General features: G+C 34.4%; 2 protein-coding genes across 2 annotated transcripts; one reads left to right on the top strand and one right to left on the bottom strand.

The window, feature by feature from the left end:
* Window positions 1-4,720: 4,720 nt before the first annotated feature.
* On the top strand, window positions 4,721-5,226 carry LOC110271740 (uncharacterized). The gene is made up of 2 exons (XM_088487710.1): window positions 4,721-4,922; window positions 5,093-5,226. The coding sequence occupies exons 1-2, from the start codon at window positions 4,721-4,723 to the stop codon at window positions 5,224-5,226; spliced, it is 336 nt and encodes a 111-aa protein (XP_088343836.1).
* A 6,082-nt stretch (window positions 5,227-11,308) lies between these two features.
* Window positions 11,309-12,558, bottom strand: LOC110271906 (protein FAR1-RELATED SEQUENCE 5-like). The gene is made up of 2 exons (XM_021123574.2): window positions 11,876-12,558; window positions 11,309-11,726 (listed from the first exon to the last, which is right to left on the bottom strand). The coding sequence occupies exons 1-2, from the start codon at window positions 12,556-12,558 to the stop codon at window positions 11,309-11,311; spliced, it is 1,101 nt and encodes a 366-aa protein (XP_020979233.2).
* Window positions 12,559-12,664: the final 106 nt, after the last annotated feature.

Here is a 12,664-nt window from a genome sequence, read left to right as displayed (position 1 = left end):
TTGTTATCTGGGTACTGGTCTTATCTTCTCCTTAGGGTTGATCCATTTACATGTTTTGTTTTGTCACTGCTGTGGTTGCCATGTTCTGGTTTTAATTCTATTTTAGTTCTTGCTTTGTCTTGAATCCCTAGAGCTGAAATTGCTTGTGATTCTTATCCAATTTGAATCCTCTATTTTACTGCAACCATGGTCAGTGCTGCGAAGGCTAATATTGTTGCTGTTCCGGTTGCGTGAGAGTTACCGCTGCTGCCCTGAAACTAAAAGAGAAGAGAGTTGTTACGTTAAAGTATGCGATTGCGACATCGAGGTAGGGGGTTTAAAATGATTTTAATTTAGGAATGCCAACAAGGTTTACTGAATAACTGTAAATAGTATTAATAGCTGTGAGTAATTAATTGATTATATGAATGTTGGATTGTGATTGCGATTGTGCTTGGTGCTGTGATTGAATTGATTATAATTATGTATGGTAGATGATTGAATTATTGATTATTGGTTGTTGAAATGGTTGTTTGGTATATTTCTATGGCTGTGAAAGTGACTTGAGATTAGTAGAGGATTGTGGTTTTGACTGATTATGTATAAATGGTTGAAACTAAGATAATCATTTGATATATTTGATACTGGATTGAGAATTATTGAAGAATTAGGGCCTAAAAGACTAAACTATTATTAAGAATCTGGTTTTCAAAATGGAATGGTTACTTTGAGGACGGCCTAGTAATTTGCTAGCGATCGAAATGGTATGAGATTAAAATCTGAGTAAACTTTAACAAGTGTAGTTGTTAGGATTTAAATTTGAAGGTTTCGTATTAACTGAAGATTTAGTTATGATTTTTCAAAGTTAAGCCATAAAATCTGATTTTCTGCATTACCTTTAAGTAAAAACAGTAACTTTGAAAGACTGTAACTAATTCTGTGATGATTGGAATTGCGTTGAACCAAGTCCTGGTTAAACTTGGGAATAATTGGGACTGAATTGGGGAGTTTGAGATCTTTTTATTAAATATAAGATTTATGGTGAATTTTTGAGTAATGGTTGTGGGATCTGATTTTTACTACAGAATTTTTGGAACAGCAGTAACTTGTTGGCTCTGCTGTGAATGTCCCGAATTGAATTTTGAAGCGAAACCAATTTTAAATGAAACTTTAGTCTATTATTTTAATGTCGTAAAATTTCAGAACGGTTGAACTTGCGGTTTAAAAGATACAAATTTTTGAAAGATGATGCATTATGAAGAAAAAGCCAGATTCTGTTTTCTTAAATTAGTAACTTTGAGAGTTTATAACTTTTGATCCTGAATAGATATTGAGATGCAACTAATTGGAGGTGAAAATTAAGTATGTTTAGCATATATGATTTAAATTTCAAGGTTTTCCATGTTTTAATAAGTGAGTTATGGGACTTGGAAGAGGTTGTGTTCAATGATTTGTAAAACAGAATTCTGCAGAGAATTACCTAACTTCGAAGCTACGTTACTTCTTCATTAAAAATGGTATGACCCTGGAACCAATTTAGAAAGAAATTTGGATAAGTTATGTTTAACCACATTAATTTTAAAGGTGGTTGGATTTAATTTGGATTTTATATGAAATTTCGAATGTTGTACGCTGCTGCTGTCTTCTGGTTTTAAGGCACTACAGAGCAGTCACGGTTTTGCTTATATTTCCGAAGCTAGATTCAGCGAAAAATTGTGATTTTTGTTTAATAGAAAGCTTAATCCGAGATGGTCGCATGGATATAAGGTTTGCATAATTCCGAATTCGTTTGATATTTTAAAAATAAAATTGAAATTAGATTGCCGATGTTGTTTTGGTGATTACTTGGATATGGAATTTAAGAAAATAGATTTTCTATACTATTATCAAATATTTTTGAGAATATATATATTGTTGTGGCAATTGCTGATAAGAGGTTGGTAAAATGTTGAGAAAGAAGGACCCGAAGGGGTGGCTAAGTCCTATTTTTAGAGGAAATTATGTCCAAATTTTTATAAAAGTATAAGAATTTAATTAAAATAAATTTAAGGCTTGATGATAACTTCACTGATTCTTTTAAGAAAAGATTATTTGGTTTATGAGGTTGTTGGTAAGGGCGTGGGTCTAGTCCCGCTTGCGTATTTGCAATTATGAAAGAAAAAGGAAAGAGTAAAGTACTTATTGTATGATTATCTGTTGCTTGAGGCAACCCAAGAGATATTGTTTGCTTATTTGTTGCTTAATGCAACCCAAGAGATAATATTTATTTATCTGTTGCTTAAAGCAACCCAAGAACTTCTGTAGGAAAACTAGGATACCTACAGCAATTTTTCGTCCCAATAGTATATTTCCTGCGAGTAGAAAGCAGAGGCTGTCTCAATAGAGCTGCTAATAATTATATGCGCATTTATTTGAACAAAAAATCGTATTCGGAAAATCGGAAACTCGTGACCGGATAAATGTCGGGAATGCAGGTGCTAACCGACACATGAGCTCATGGCTTGCACTAGGACTAGACATTCATCATATGCATCTATGTGACATTGTTTGGGTGTGTATATTGTAATTGGTTTGCCTAAGTGAATAATTCTGTTTAATTGCTAATTGCTATACTTGATGTAATTGCTCTTGGTTGTGTTTGAACCTCATTATCTGTGTTTGTAACTGATTGTTTGGATTGTGGTGATTGGATGTTGATTGAGTTGTTTGGGCCTGAGGCTATGACTAGTACGTTTGAGGTCTAGTTCTGTATAAAGTATCTGACTGGCTTAATGAACCTATACTTGGAGCAAGATGATCATTTATACCGCGTAGGTAACTTCTTTTATGTTATGGTCTAGTAAAATATGAAAAATCAAACTGGTTCAGCATAGACTTAATGAACCCATGCTTGGAACAGGTTGGTCATTCATACAGTCTAGGAAAACTTTTAAGAGCTTTATAAAGAAAATATAGGTCTAGGATTTTGAATAATTAACTAATGCTTTTAAAGAAGGTTAATTTTCTCTTAGATGTCTTTGAATGAAATTAACTATTTGCGATTTATTCTTTACTTTCACGGCATTCTCGACCTCTACTGAGAACATGTGGTTTGGTTCTCACCCCCAAATTTTCCACCCTTTCAGTGACACAGGTTTGAAGATGCGATATGAAGCTGCAAGCGATTAGTAGGCCTTCTTTACGGTTTTAATTGCTTTCATAGAGTCCCCTCGCTGTTGTCCCTTGAGATTTTATTTTACATAGAGGGGTAGGTTTAGTATATTGTATTTGAGTTTTATTTGGTTTCTTTTGTATTAAGAGTTATTATTAATAATATTTATGTGATTATTATTTGTTGAAAATCTTTGAAACATGACTTTACTGAATAAAAACAAAAATTTTCTGGCATTTTCTTAAAACTGAAACGCGAACTCGATACAAAGGCTCGATAATTAAGTAGTTAATACTAGAAAAGGTTACGTAATGTTCTTTCTAGTAGAAATACCCTGACTTAAGCAAGGTATTTTGCTGGAAGGGATGTTACATCAGGCCTGCTACACATACAAGCCTTTTTGAGTTACAAGTTTTACAAGTTGGCCCAAGCTCAACAAAAACGACGTGCACCACACTCACCACACTCGAACGTAAAAACCACGCGCCTTACTCAAACGTTTCGTTTTTCCAAAGCGCGCTCATAATGAAAAACTCTTCCTCTTCTTCCTCAATCAATACCGTCGAGATTCAAGCCAAGTTCGAAACAAAACAAAGCTCTGAAGAAACCGTCCAACTCCTGGCGAAAAGTAGAAGAAATCAATAAGGAATCATTCAAATCTCCATAAAAAAACACCAAAAAGAACGAACAAACATTATACAAGGTACTGTTTTACTGTTCTTCTAGGTTTTTCACATTTCTGTATCTGATTTCGAAATCGAAGCACTATATCGTCAGTATTTCTCTCTCTGTTTTACTGTTCTTGGTTTAGATCTCATATTACTGTTCTGATGAAACTGTTCTTCGTTTAGGCTATTTTATGTACTTCTAGTGAATGCTTTAACGTGTGTTTTGATCTGTTTTGGTACATATTTTGTGCATGTTTATATGTTTTTTAAGTAGGTTTGTGCATGTTTACATGAAAGACTCTTCCTCTTCTAAATGATTTTTGGGTGTATACGGCAGATTATTGGGTGTATATGGCGAATTTTTGGATGTATATGTCGGACATGGAATGCGACTGTTGCTTCTAGTAGCATTTTGAACTTAAATATCTTTCTGAACTCATATAATGTCAAGTAATCCAAAAAAAATGTAGAGGTGTATGGGACTGATATATATATTAGGATTATTAAAGTCTAACTGGTACTGTTCTAATTGTGCTTGACCTTGTAGTGTCATTTTATACATGTTTGGTTGAGTTGGACTCATTTAATTTCGTTTAATTAAAAAAACAAAATGTTTATAGGACTGGATTTGGGTGCATGTGGCTGATATTTGGGTGTATCTGACTGATATTTGGGTGTATATCTTTGATATTTGGGTGTATTTTTTTATATATTGACAGTATCTCTTTTTTATTGCAGTAAAAATGGCAACCAAGAACCAAGGTGGAAAAAAATACAATATAAGCACAAATATATATCTTAGAACAAATTAATTTTTCTAATACAAATATATGTTATTTAAATGCTCTAATTTTGGTTTTTTTTACAGCAAACCAAAGACTTGAAGTGTGCCACCAGATTACTGAGTGAAAAATTTGAAAATATGAGCGAGGCAAAGAAAGCGATTGTTCGGGAATTAGGTTTTGCTGGACTGATGCACATCCCGCCATTAAGGGTGCATCACAAACTATTAAAGGAGTTGGCTAACTCCTTTAAATTGGGGAAAAACACACTCGAAACAAGCTATGGTTCCTTTAAAGTTAAACCCAGCACAATATGGGCTGCACTTGGCCTCAATGCATCAGGTAACTGATTACAGAAAACTTCTATACTTCCATTCTTCGTAATATCTTATTCTACTATCATGTAATCAAGAAATAAATATAGGTGTATATGAGTAATATTTGGATATATATGAGTGATCTTTGGGTGTATTTCAAGTGATTTGCAGTGTAAATTATTTTCTTTTTTGTAGGAGATCTATTTCCTGAGAAAGTCAGTTATAAGGAACTTTCTGAAGAGAACAAACAAATTTTTAGAAGATTCCAGGGGAAGACTCTAAAGAATCTGACCGATGAGATGATGAGTATTGGTGTTGAAAATGAATAAGATCGCCTGATGTTCAAGAGGATTTTCATCCTCTATATATAGATGGCGTTCTTGTTACCAACAACAATAAACAAAATCTCTCCTGTGCACCTAGCTCCAATTTTTAAGATGGACAAATTACAATCTGAAAAAGAAAAAATCAATCGATGGCTGCCTCTTTGCCTTGATGATAGTCTATTTCCATATGTCAAAAAACAAAGACAAGAAAGGAGAAAAAAGACCAGGACGACCCTGGGTTACCAACTGGAATAGAGAGCAGTTGGTTGAAAGGATGAGAGTAGAAATAGATGGACATATGGTAAGTGAATAGAATACCTTGGGTGTATTTTATTTACGTAGATGATGTAAACTAATATTTCTACTGTTTCAGGGAATCATAAAGATGACAGAAACAAAAAAGAAATTGAAACAAATGAAGGAAAAAGAAAAGAAAGAAAAAAACAAAAAAAGTAGGCAAGTTCATCATCATCTCAGAGTGATACATCTGAAACTGAAGTTGATTCTTCCTCTGAGTCTGAGTCTGAAGAAGACTCAGAGGAACTAAAAAGGAAACAACCCACCAGAACGGTTAAAAAGTAAGTAATATACTTGGGTGTATTTTGTCACTTTTAGGGTGTAGTTTGTCACTTTAGGGTGTATTTTGTCACTTTTAGGGTATTTTTTTACTAATGATTGTTTGCCTTACAGAATGAAATCCAAAAAAAGGAAGCAGATTCAAGAGGATTCCAATTCAGAAACTAAATCGAATGATAAGTAAGATTCTGAAATTATCATTGCTTTCTTTTCCCTTTATTTTCAAAATTTGATGTATTAACAGAGTATTTCTCATTAACTTTTAGAAGTGAAGAATCATTACCAATAAAAAACAAAAAAAAAAAGAAAAAAATTCAGACTACCGCCAAAAAGTATGCACTGCTTTGGATAGTATTTTATTATGATCAATTTTATTTTGTTTTTCTTATTCATACTTTTTTTTCCAGGACGTAATCCAAAAAGAGAAAGCCCATTGTTGAGGATTCGTCTCCTGAACAAACTCAATTGTATGATGGGTAAGATACTTTGTAAAGCTATATTACCGTTTATCATCAAAATTATATTTGTTAACATGTTCTTTTATGCATGTACTATCAGATCTGAAATTGAAACTGAAGTATTAGAAGAATTCTTAAGGGAATCAAAAAAGAAGAAAAACAATGAAAAAGCTTCTGCATAGGGGTTTGTTATATTTAGGGTGTATATTACCGATTTTAAGGTGTTTTGGTTGCTGATAATTGTTTTTGGTTTTCCAAGAAGAAGGGAGTTGACCTGCGATCGACAGAAGGTCACTATGACTCATCCAAAATGTAAGAACCTTTATTTGATAAAATCTTGTTATCCTAAATTAACTGTAAAGTATTTTTACTGAATGATGTTTATTCAATGCTTAGAATGCCCGAGGTAAACTTAGGAATTGAGAATGATCCTTTGTCTCAAGAACAAACAGATCAAAGCAGCATAAACAAACTGGCAGATAGCATGTAATTTCTATTTCTAATACCGGTTACTTTTATCTTTTTTTTACCTTCTGCTTCTAATTCTGTATATATTTTTTTTAGAAAAAAAAGCCCTTTAATGTTTTATTCAAGAAAAAAAAGGCAGAAAAAAAAGCAAAAACTGCAACTACGTAAGTTCTCAAAAAACAAAGCATGTGTTTCTTTTCAATGCTTCAGGTGTATTTTGACTTTATTTGGATGTATTTCAGGTTAAGTCTGGTATAAGAATTAGCCAATGACCCAGCTCAACAGAACATGATGGTTGTGCAGACGGAGACACATTCACAACCTGAAGCGCTTTCAATGTGAGTTTTATAACTAAATTTCAACCTTATAATCATGAATTTTAACGGGCTTTCTTAACTTTTTATTTTTCTCTTGTTTAGAGTTTCGATTCAAGTTTATGTCCCACAAAGTCTCCGAGAGAGAAAATTAGTGAAGAAAGAATAGAAAGGTGAGGAATGATATTCGGGTGTACTTGGTTATTATTGGGGTGTATATTGTCCTTATTTGGATGTATATCTTCACAATTAATCTGTAACTGGTTTTTTTATAACATGATTCATTTTATCTAACACTGCAGCACTCGACAACCCCCGAAATCTGATGAAAGTACACCCACAGTTCCACCAGCTCCATCTAAAATGTAAGTTCAGCATAATAAAATTTGGTTTTTAATATCATTCTTCTATTCTTATTCTTATAGTATGTTATATGTCAACACGCAGTAATCCAGCCCTAGAAGACGCTGCTGCACTGATGATGATGGCCCGGACAGCATCCTACATACCTAAAGAAGGTTTGATGCCATCATTCAGCCTTGGCTTGATTGATTCAAGCCAAGAAGAAGCACCGACGCAAGAGGGGAAGAGGGCAAAAAGTCCTAAAACACCAAAACTAATCGAACAATTAGAGGAACTGGTGAAAAAATTACAAACAGTGGGGTGAAGACAGCATTGGATTATGCAAAAGGTAAAAGACCACCGATTGAAAAGCAAAGTGGCGAAGAAATTTTTGAAAAGTTTGAAACTCCTATGAAGATCAACAAGATGTCGACTGAAATGAAAGAGAAATGCTACGTCTAGGCCACACGTGTGAAGACATATGGAGATGGAAGCACTAATGAGTATGACCCCGTGTGCACACTCAAAGCCCAAGATCGATTCATTTTGTCAAAAGTCCACTTTGCATCTCTGAAAGCTGCTACACATATAGAAGCTGAGGTAATATTGGAATAACATTAATGATTTTATCATAAAATGTAACTGCAATGTTGATTGATGTAAATTGATTTGGACTTTTTTTTTCTAGATTGTCACTGCCATGTGCCTCATCCTTAACCAACAAAACATTAAAAGATTTCAAGAAGAAATATACTGTCTCCCTCCTAATATTGTGGTAAGGTGTACTTCAACGAAATTTAGGTGTATTTCTTTAATCCTTTGGTGTATTTCTGCAATCGTATGGATGTATTTTTGTAATCGTTTGGGTGTATTTCTGTAATCTATTGGGTGTATTAAATATTTTATTTGGTGTTTCACAAATGTTGCAGAACATGGCCATTAGAAATCATCCAGATGGAAAATTCTTACAGCCTAAAACCAAAAAGCCATTTAGGGTCGAAGACTAGCCAATGTTTATACCCTTCTTGGACCTCAAAAAATTAGCATCACATCCATATGTAAGTTTTCGTTTCTAAAGCTTCTTATCACAATTCTTTGCTTATGTGCCAATTAAACTAAAACACTATTCAATATGGACATGCTTCAGATTTTTGCACCTGTCTGCTATTCAGAGCATTGGTGGATATGGTGGCTGATGCAAGAAAGAGAAAATTTTATATACTTGACCCGTATCACAAGACATGTCCCTCTGAAGCCAGAATGAAGCTAAATAAATTCGTTGTAAGTTATTTCCGTGTTTTGTATTTTAATATTTGGGTGTATTTCTGTTCAATATAAGGTGTAGTTTGTGCTCCTTTGGGTGTATTCTTTATTAAATTTATTCTTATATTTTTCTTTGTTTTTTGTTTTTAGGGATATGTAATTTCGAGAATGATGGTATATGTTGGGGGCACCTCTCAGGAAAAAGGATAACGAAATTGAACCACCATATATTAACATATCAGGCTAAAAAACAAGGTATAAATCTTTCACTCTGAAAATTAATCTTTTCTATATTAATTTGCTAATTTATTTTTTGTTTTTCAGCTATGATTGTGCAATTTATGTAATGAAATGGCTTGAAATAATTCAGCCTGAAAACGTTAAAAGGGGAAAGTATGAGTGGGACAATTGGACTCAAGTAATTGTGTTTAAAACTATATAACTCTCTATTACTTTACTAAATTAACATAGTTGATTAAAAAGAATATTCTTTTAAATTGTAGGAGGAGGTGTATCACTTTAGAGTAGAATTTGCTTCCCGAATTCTATTCCATGAAATGAATCAAGACAGAGGTGAAGCCATTAGGGGAAGTGATGCAGAAAGCTTGTCCAAGCCATCCTCATTGTTGTTGACTCCATATTTTCAGATAGATTCTTATGATATTGACAGTGATTAATCTAAGTGTTATGTATTATTGGAATAGTTTGAACACTTGTTGTAAAATTCTGCGAATATAATCCAGTTTTATTATAATTTTTTTTCATAATTAAATTGTCTCTGCTGTATTCAAAAGCTCTATATTACAGGTTCTAAAAAATGAAGGAAAATAACCCAAAACCTTCTATACACCCAAAAAGTTGAATTTTACACCCAAATAATTTCAATATACACCCAAAATTCTATCCCCTGATGCTGGATCCCTAAAACTCTAAACCCTAAACCCTAAACACTAAAATCCTAAACCCTAAATTCTAAACCCTAAAATCCTAAACTCCTAAAATCCTAAAACCCTAAACCCTAAAACACTAAAACCCTAAACCTTAAATCATAAAAACTAAACAAAACACTAATTTCTAACATAAACAGCAGCATCTCAAAAAATATAAAAAAATTGATTTTTACACCCAAAAAATTGAATTTTACACCCAAATAATTTCACTATACACCCAAAATTATATCCCCCTAATGCTAGATCCCTAAACCCTAAAACTCTAAATCCTAAACCCTAAAACTCAAAACCCTAAACCCTAAACCCAAGAACCCTAAATCCTAAACCATAAACCCCTAAACCCCTAAACCCTAAACCCTAAACCCTAACCCTTAAACCATAAAAACTTAAACAAAACAATAATTTCTAACATTAAACAGCATAATCTGAAAAATATAAAAGTAAAATGTCAAACACAAGAAAATTCAGAAATACACCCAAAAGCTGAGCGTTACACCCCTATCCTGTTACTATAACCCAAAAAACTATCCCCTGCTGCTAGTTCCCTGAACTGATAATTCATAATATGTCCGTGATATTGGCTGGAATTTGGTTGCACCACTGATGCAGCATAAAAAAGGTTTAACAGGAAATAATAAACTCACATGTTAGCAAAACTATTAACAAGAAAATTAAACTCAATCACCACATATTTAAAGAATATTACTTTTACCTCGTTTAGAGCTTTCGTTTTCTTCTTCTTTGAGGCATTTGCAATCTGTTTGTCCAACTTTAAACCTAGCCTACTTTTTAGACGTACTCTTGTTCGAACCCTTGGAGGGCTTTGAAGCTTGTTAACGGATTCCAAGTTGGCATCTTCGTGAGATAACGAACATGTCCCCTTCCTTTTGGCTTTTAGTTCTTCCATCTCAACCATGACGTTATCGTAGGCACGGTGCAGAATGGCAGTCAGCTCCTCGGATTCTGATGCAAATTCGCATATATTTTGCAAACGTAACACCAATTCGTCAAACCTCTTGCTTCTTGGCTCCAACAGTGACTCGTCGTGACTGGTCTTGATGTGTGTGTGTTGCCACTTTACCTTCTTGCTCCATTGTTCCAATATATATCTCGGTGACACTTGGATTGCTCGTTGAAAGCTTAACACGCATAGGGCGTGACGGCACAATATCCCTCTTGACTCGAATAATAAGCACTGGCATTTCACTTGGGCTGCTACTGAGTCGTAAGTAACCGCAAACTTGTTGAATATTGAGCTGGAAACTTGTTCTCCAACTTCGTATACTGAATAGCCTAGAGCGGAGTTCGTTAATCTTGTGATGCAATTCGCCTTCCCTCTGAATTGTTCTTGGACTTCCCTAAACTTTTGGTGAGTATACACATGTTGAAACTGAGCTTCTATGGAGGATTTTGTTGCACACGGTATGATGGTGTGAAAATCTGCAGCATCGGATTCTCTCTCTTTGCTCCCTGCTTCTGAGGCAATTATCGTATTGTTTGACAAATTGGATAAGTGAACTATTCCGGGTAATGAACTTGTTAAAAAATGAATTCATGCTCTCACTCTTTTGTGTGCTTCTCATCTCGATCCAGAAGTGGTGATCCAGATAAATTGGAACCTATATATGATGGTCTTCGTAAAGATCTGCATAATACACCCAAATCAGACTATATTACACCCAAAAACATGCAATTTACACCTCTGCTACAGATTTTAAACATCATTACCTAAAAGCCACTTGTTGTCCACAAGACCATACTTCAACAGAAAATCATTCCAATTCCTATCAAATGAGTCTTTGCTATGAGAGTTCCAAACAACTTGGCTCATTTCTTGTTCGATTTTTGTGTGTCCTTTGTAGCTGTTTAATTTGCTTGGAATCTTCTTTGTGATGTGCCAAATACACCAACGGTGAATTATTGTAGGCATACAAGCCTCTATAGCCCTTTTCATTAACGTGCATTGATCGGTGAGTATCCCTTTCGGAACATTTCCTCCCATGCAACGAAGCCAACATTGAAATAACCATTTAAATGATTCAATATCTTCGTTTTTCATCAAAGCGCATCCAAGAAGTGTTGACTGACCGTGGTGATTCACCCCGACAAAAGAACCACAAACCAGATTATACCTGAAATAGATTACGACAAAACAGAATTAAAATCAACAAAATACACCCAAATAATGATCCTATACACCCAAAAACCTCCAATATACACCTCTGCAGCAGATTCATAAAATAACATTAATTCAGCATCATAAACCAGAACAACATGTTACCTGTTTGTATTGTAGGTGGTGTCAAATGAAATAACATCTCCGAAATACTCAAAGGCAGCTCTGCTCCTTGCATCGGCCCAAAAAGCAAGCTTAATTGACTGATCGTCCTCGAGTTCGAGCTCGAAAAAGAAATTCTGATTCTTCTCTTTCATTCTTAATAAGTATTTCTCGAATTCTTTTGCATCTTCTTGTTCTGAAACATTCTGCACTTCTCTCGAGATGTAATTTCTCACGTCTTTTTCGATAAAATTTAACTCGCGGTGACCCCCGGCTGCCGCAACGAATGTTTGGTAAGTTTTGCTTGGTCTGATACCAGCTTCCTCATTATTCTCTATTGTACGACGAACAGACATGCTTAGTTCCCTGTGCTGTTTGAGCATCTCTGCTTGAGTTGGACAGCAAGGATGTGAATGATGCAACACGACCTTTGAAATGATCCAAGCACCAACATCCTTCAATGTGTGTATATAAATTCTTGCAGGACAATTTAAACCAGCTGTGGGATTTGTCTTCTCGGTCGGAGATATTTTAGATTTCCATTTTCTCTCTCTGCTACATGTAATCAATTGATTCTTAATCTCGTTTCCCTTCTTATTTGTGCTCCGAACTCTTGTAAAAAAACCTGTAGCCTTCGCATAGTCCTTGTAAAATTTTGCAGCATCTTTAAGGGTGTTAAAAGTCATTCCAACCTTGGGAACAAACTGATCATCAACATCACAGAAGGGCTGCAAAATGCACCATGTTAAAAACAAGGATATACTATACAGTTTCTACACGTCATAAAAAAAT

The sequence above is a fragment of the Arachis ipaensis genome, chromosome B5 (assembly GCF_059453495.1).
Source record: "Arachis ipaensis isolate K30076 ecotype BB chromosome B5, ASM5945349v1, whole genome shotgun sequence".
Lineage (NCBI taxonomy): Eukaryota > Viridiplantae > Streptophyta > Magnoliopsida > Fabales > Fabaceae > Arachis > Arachis ipaensis.
The sequence above is the reverse complement of the archived record's forward strand: the minus strand, read 5'-3'. Positions and strand labels throughout refer to the sequence as shown.

Bases quoted from the DNA above. Each gene is read 5' to 3' on its own strand.
- LOC110271740 (XM_088487710.1), top strand. From the start codon at position 4,721: ATGAGCGAGGCAAAGAAAGCGATTGTTCGGGAATTAGGTTTTGCTGGA. The intron at 4,923-5,092 runs GTAACTGATTAC...TCTTTTTTGTAG, and splicing joins ACTTGGCCTCAATGCATCAG to GAGATCTATTTCCTGAGAAA.
- LOC110271906 (XM_021123574.2), bottom strand. From the start codon at position 12,558: ATGACTTTTAACACCCTTAAAGATGCTGCAAAATTTTACAAGGACTAT. The intron at 11,727-11,875 runs GTAACATGTTGT...AATCTATTTCAG, and splicing joins ACCACCTACAATACAAACAG to GTATAATCTGGTTTGTGGTT.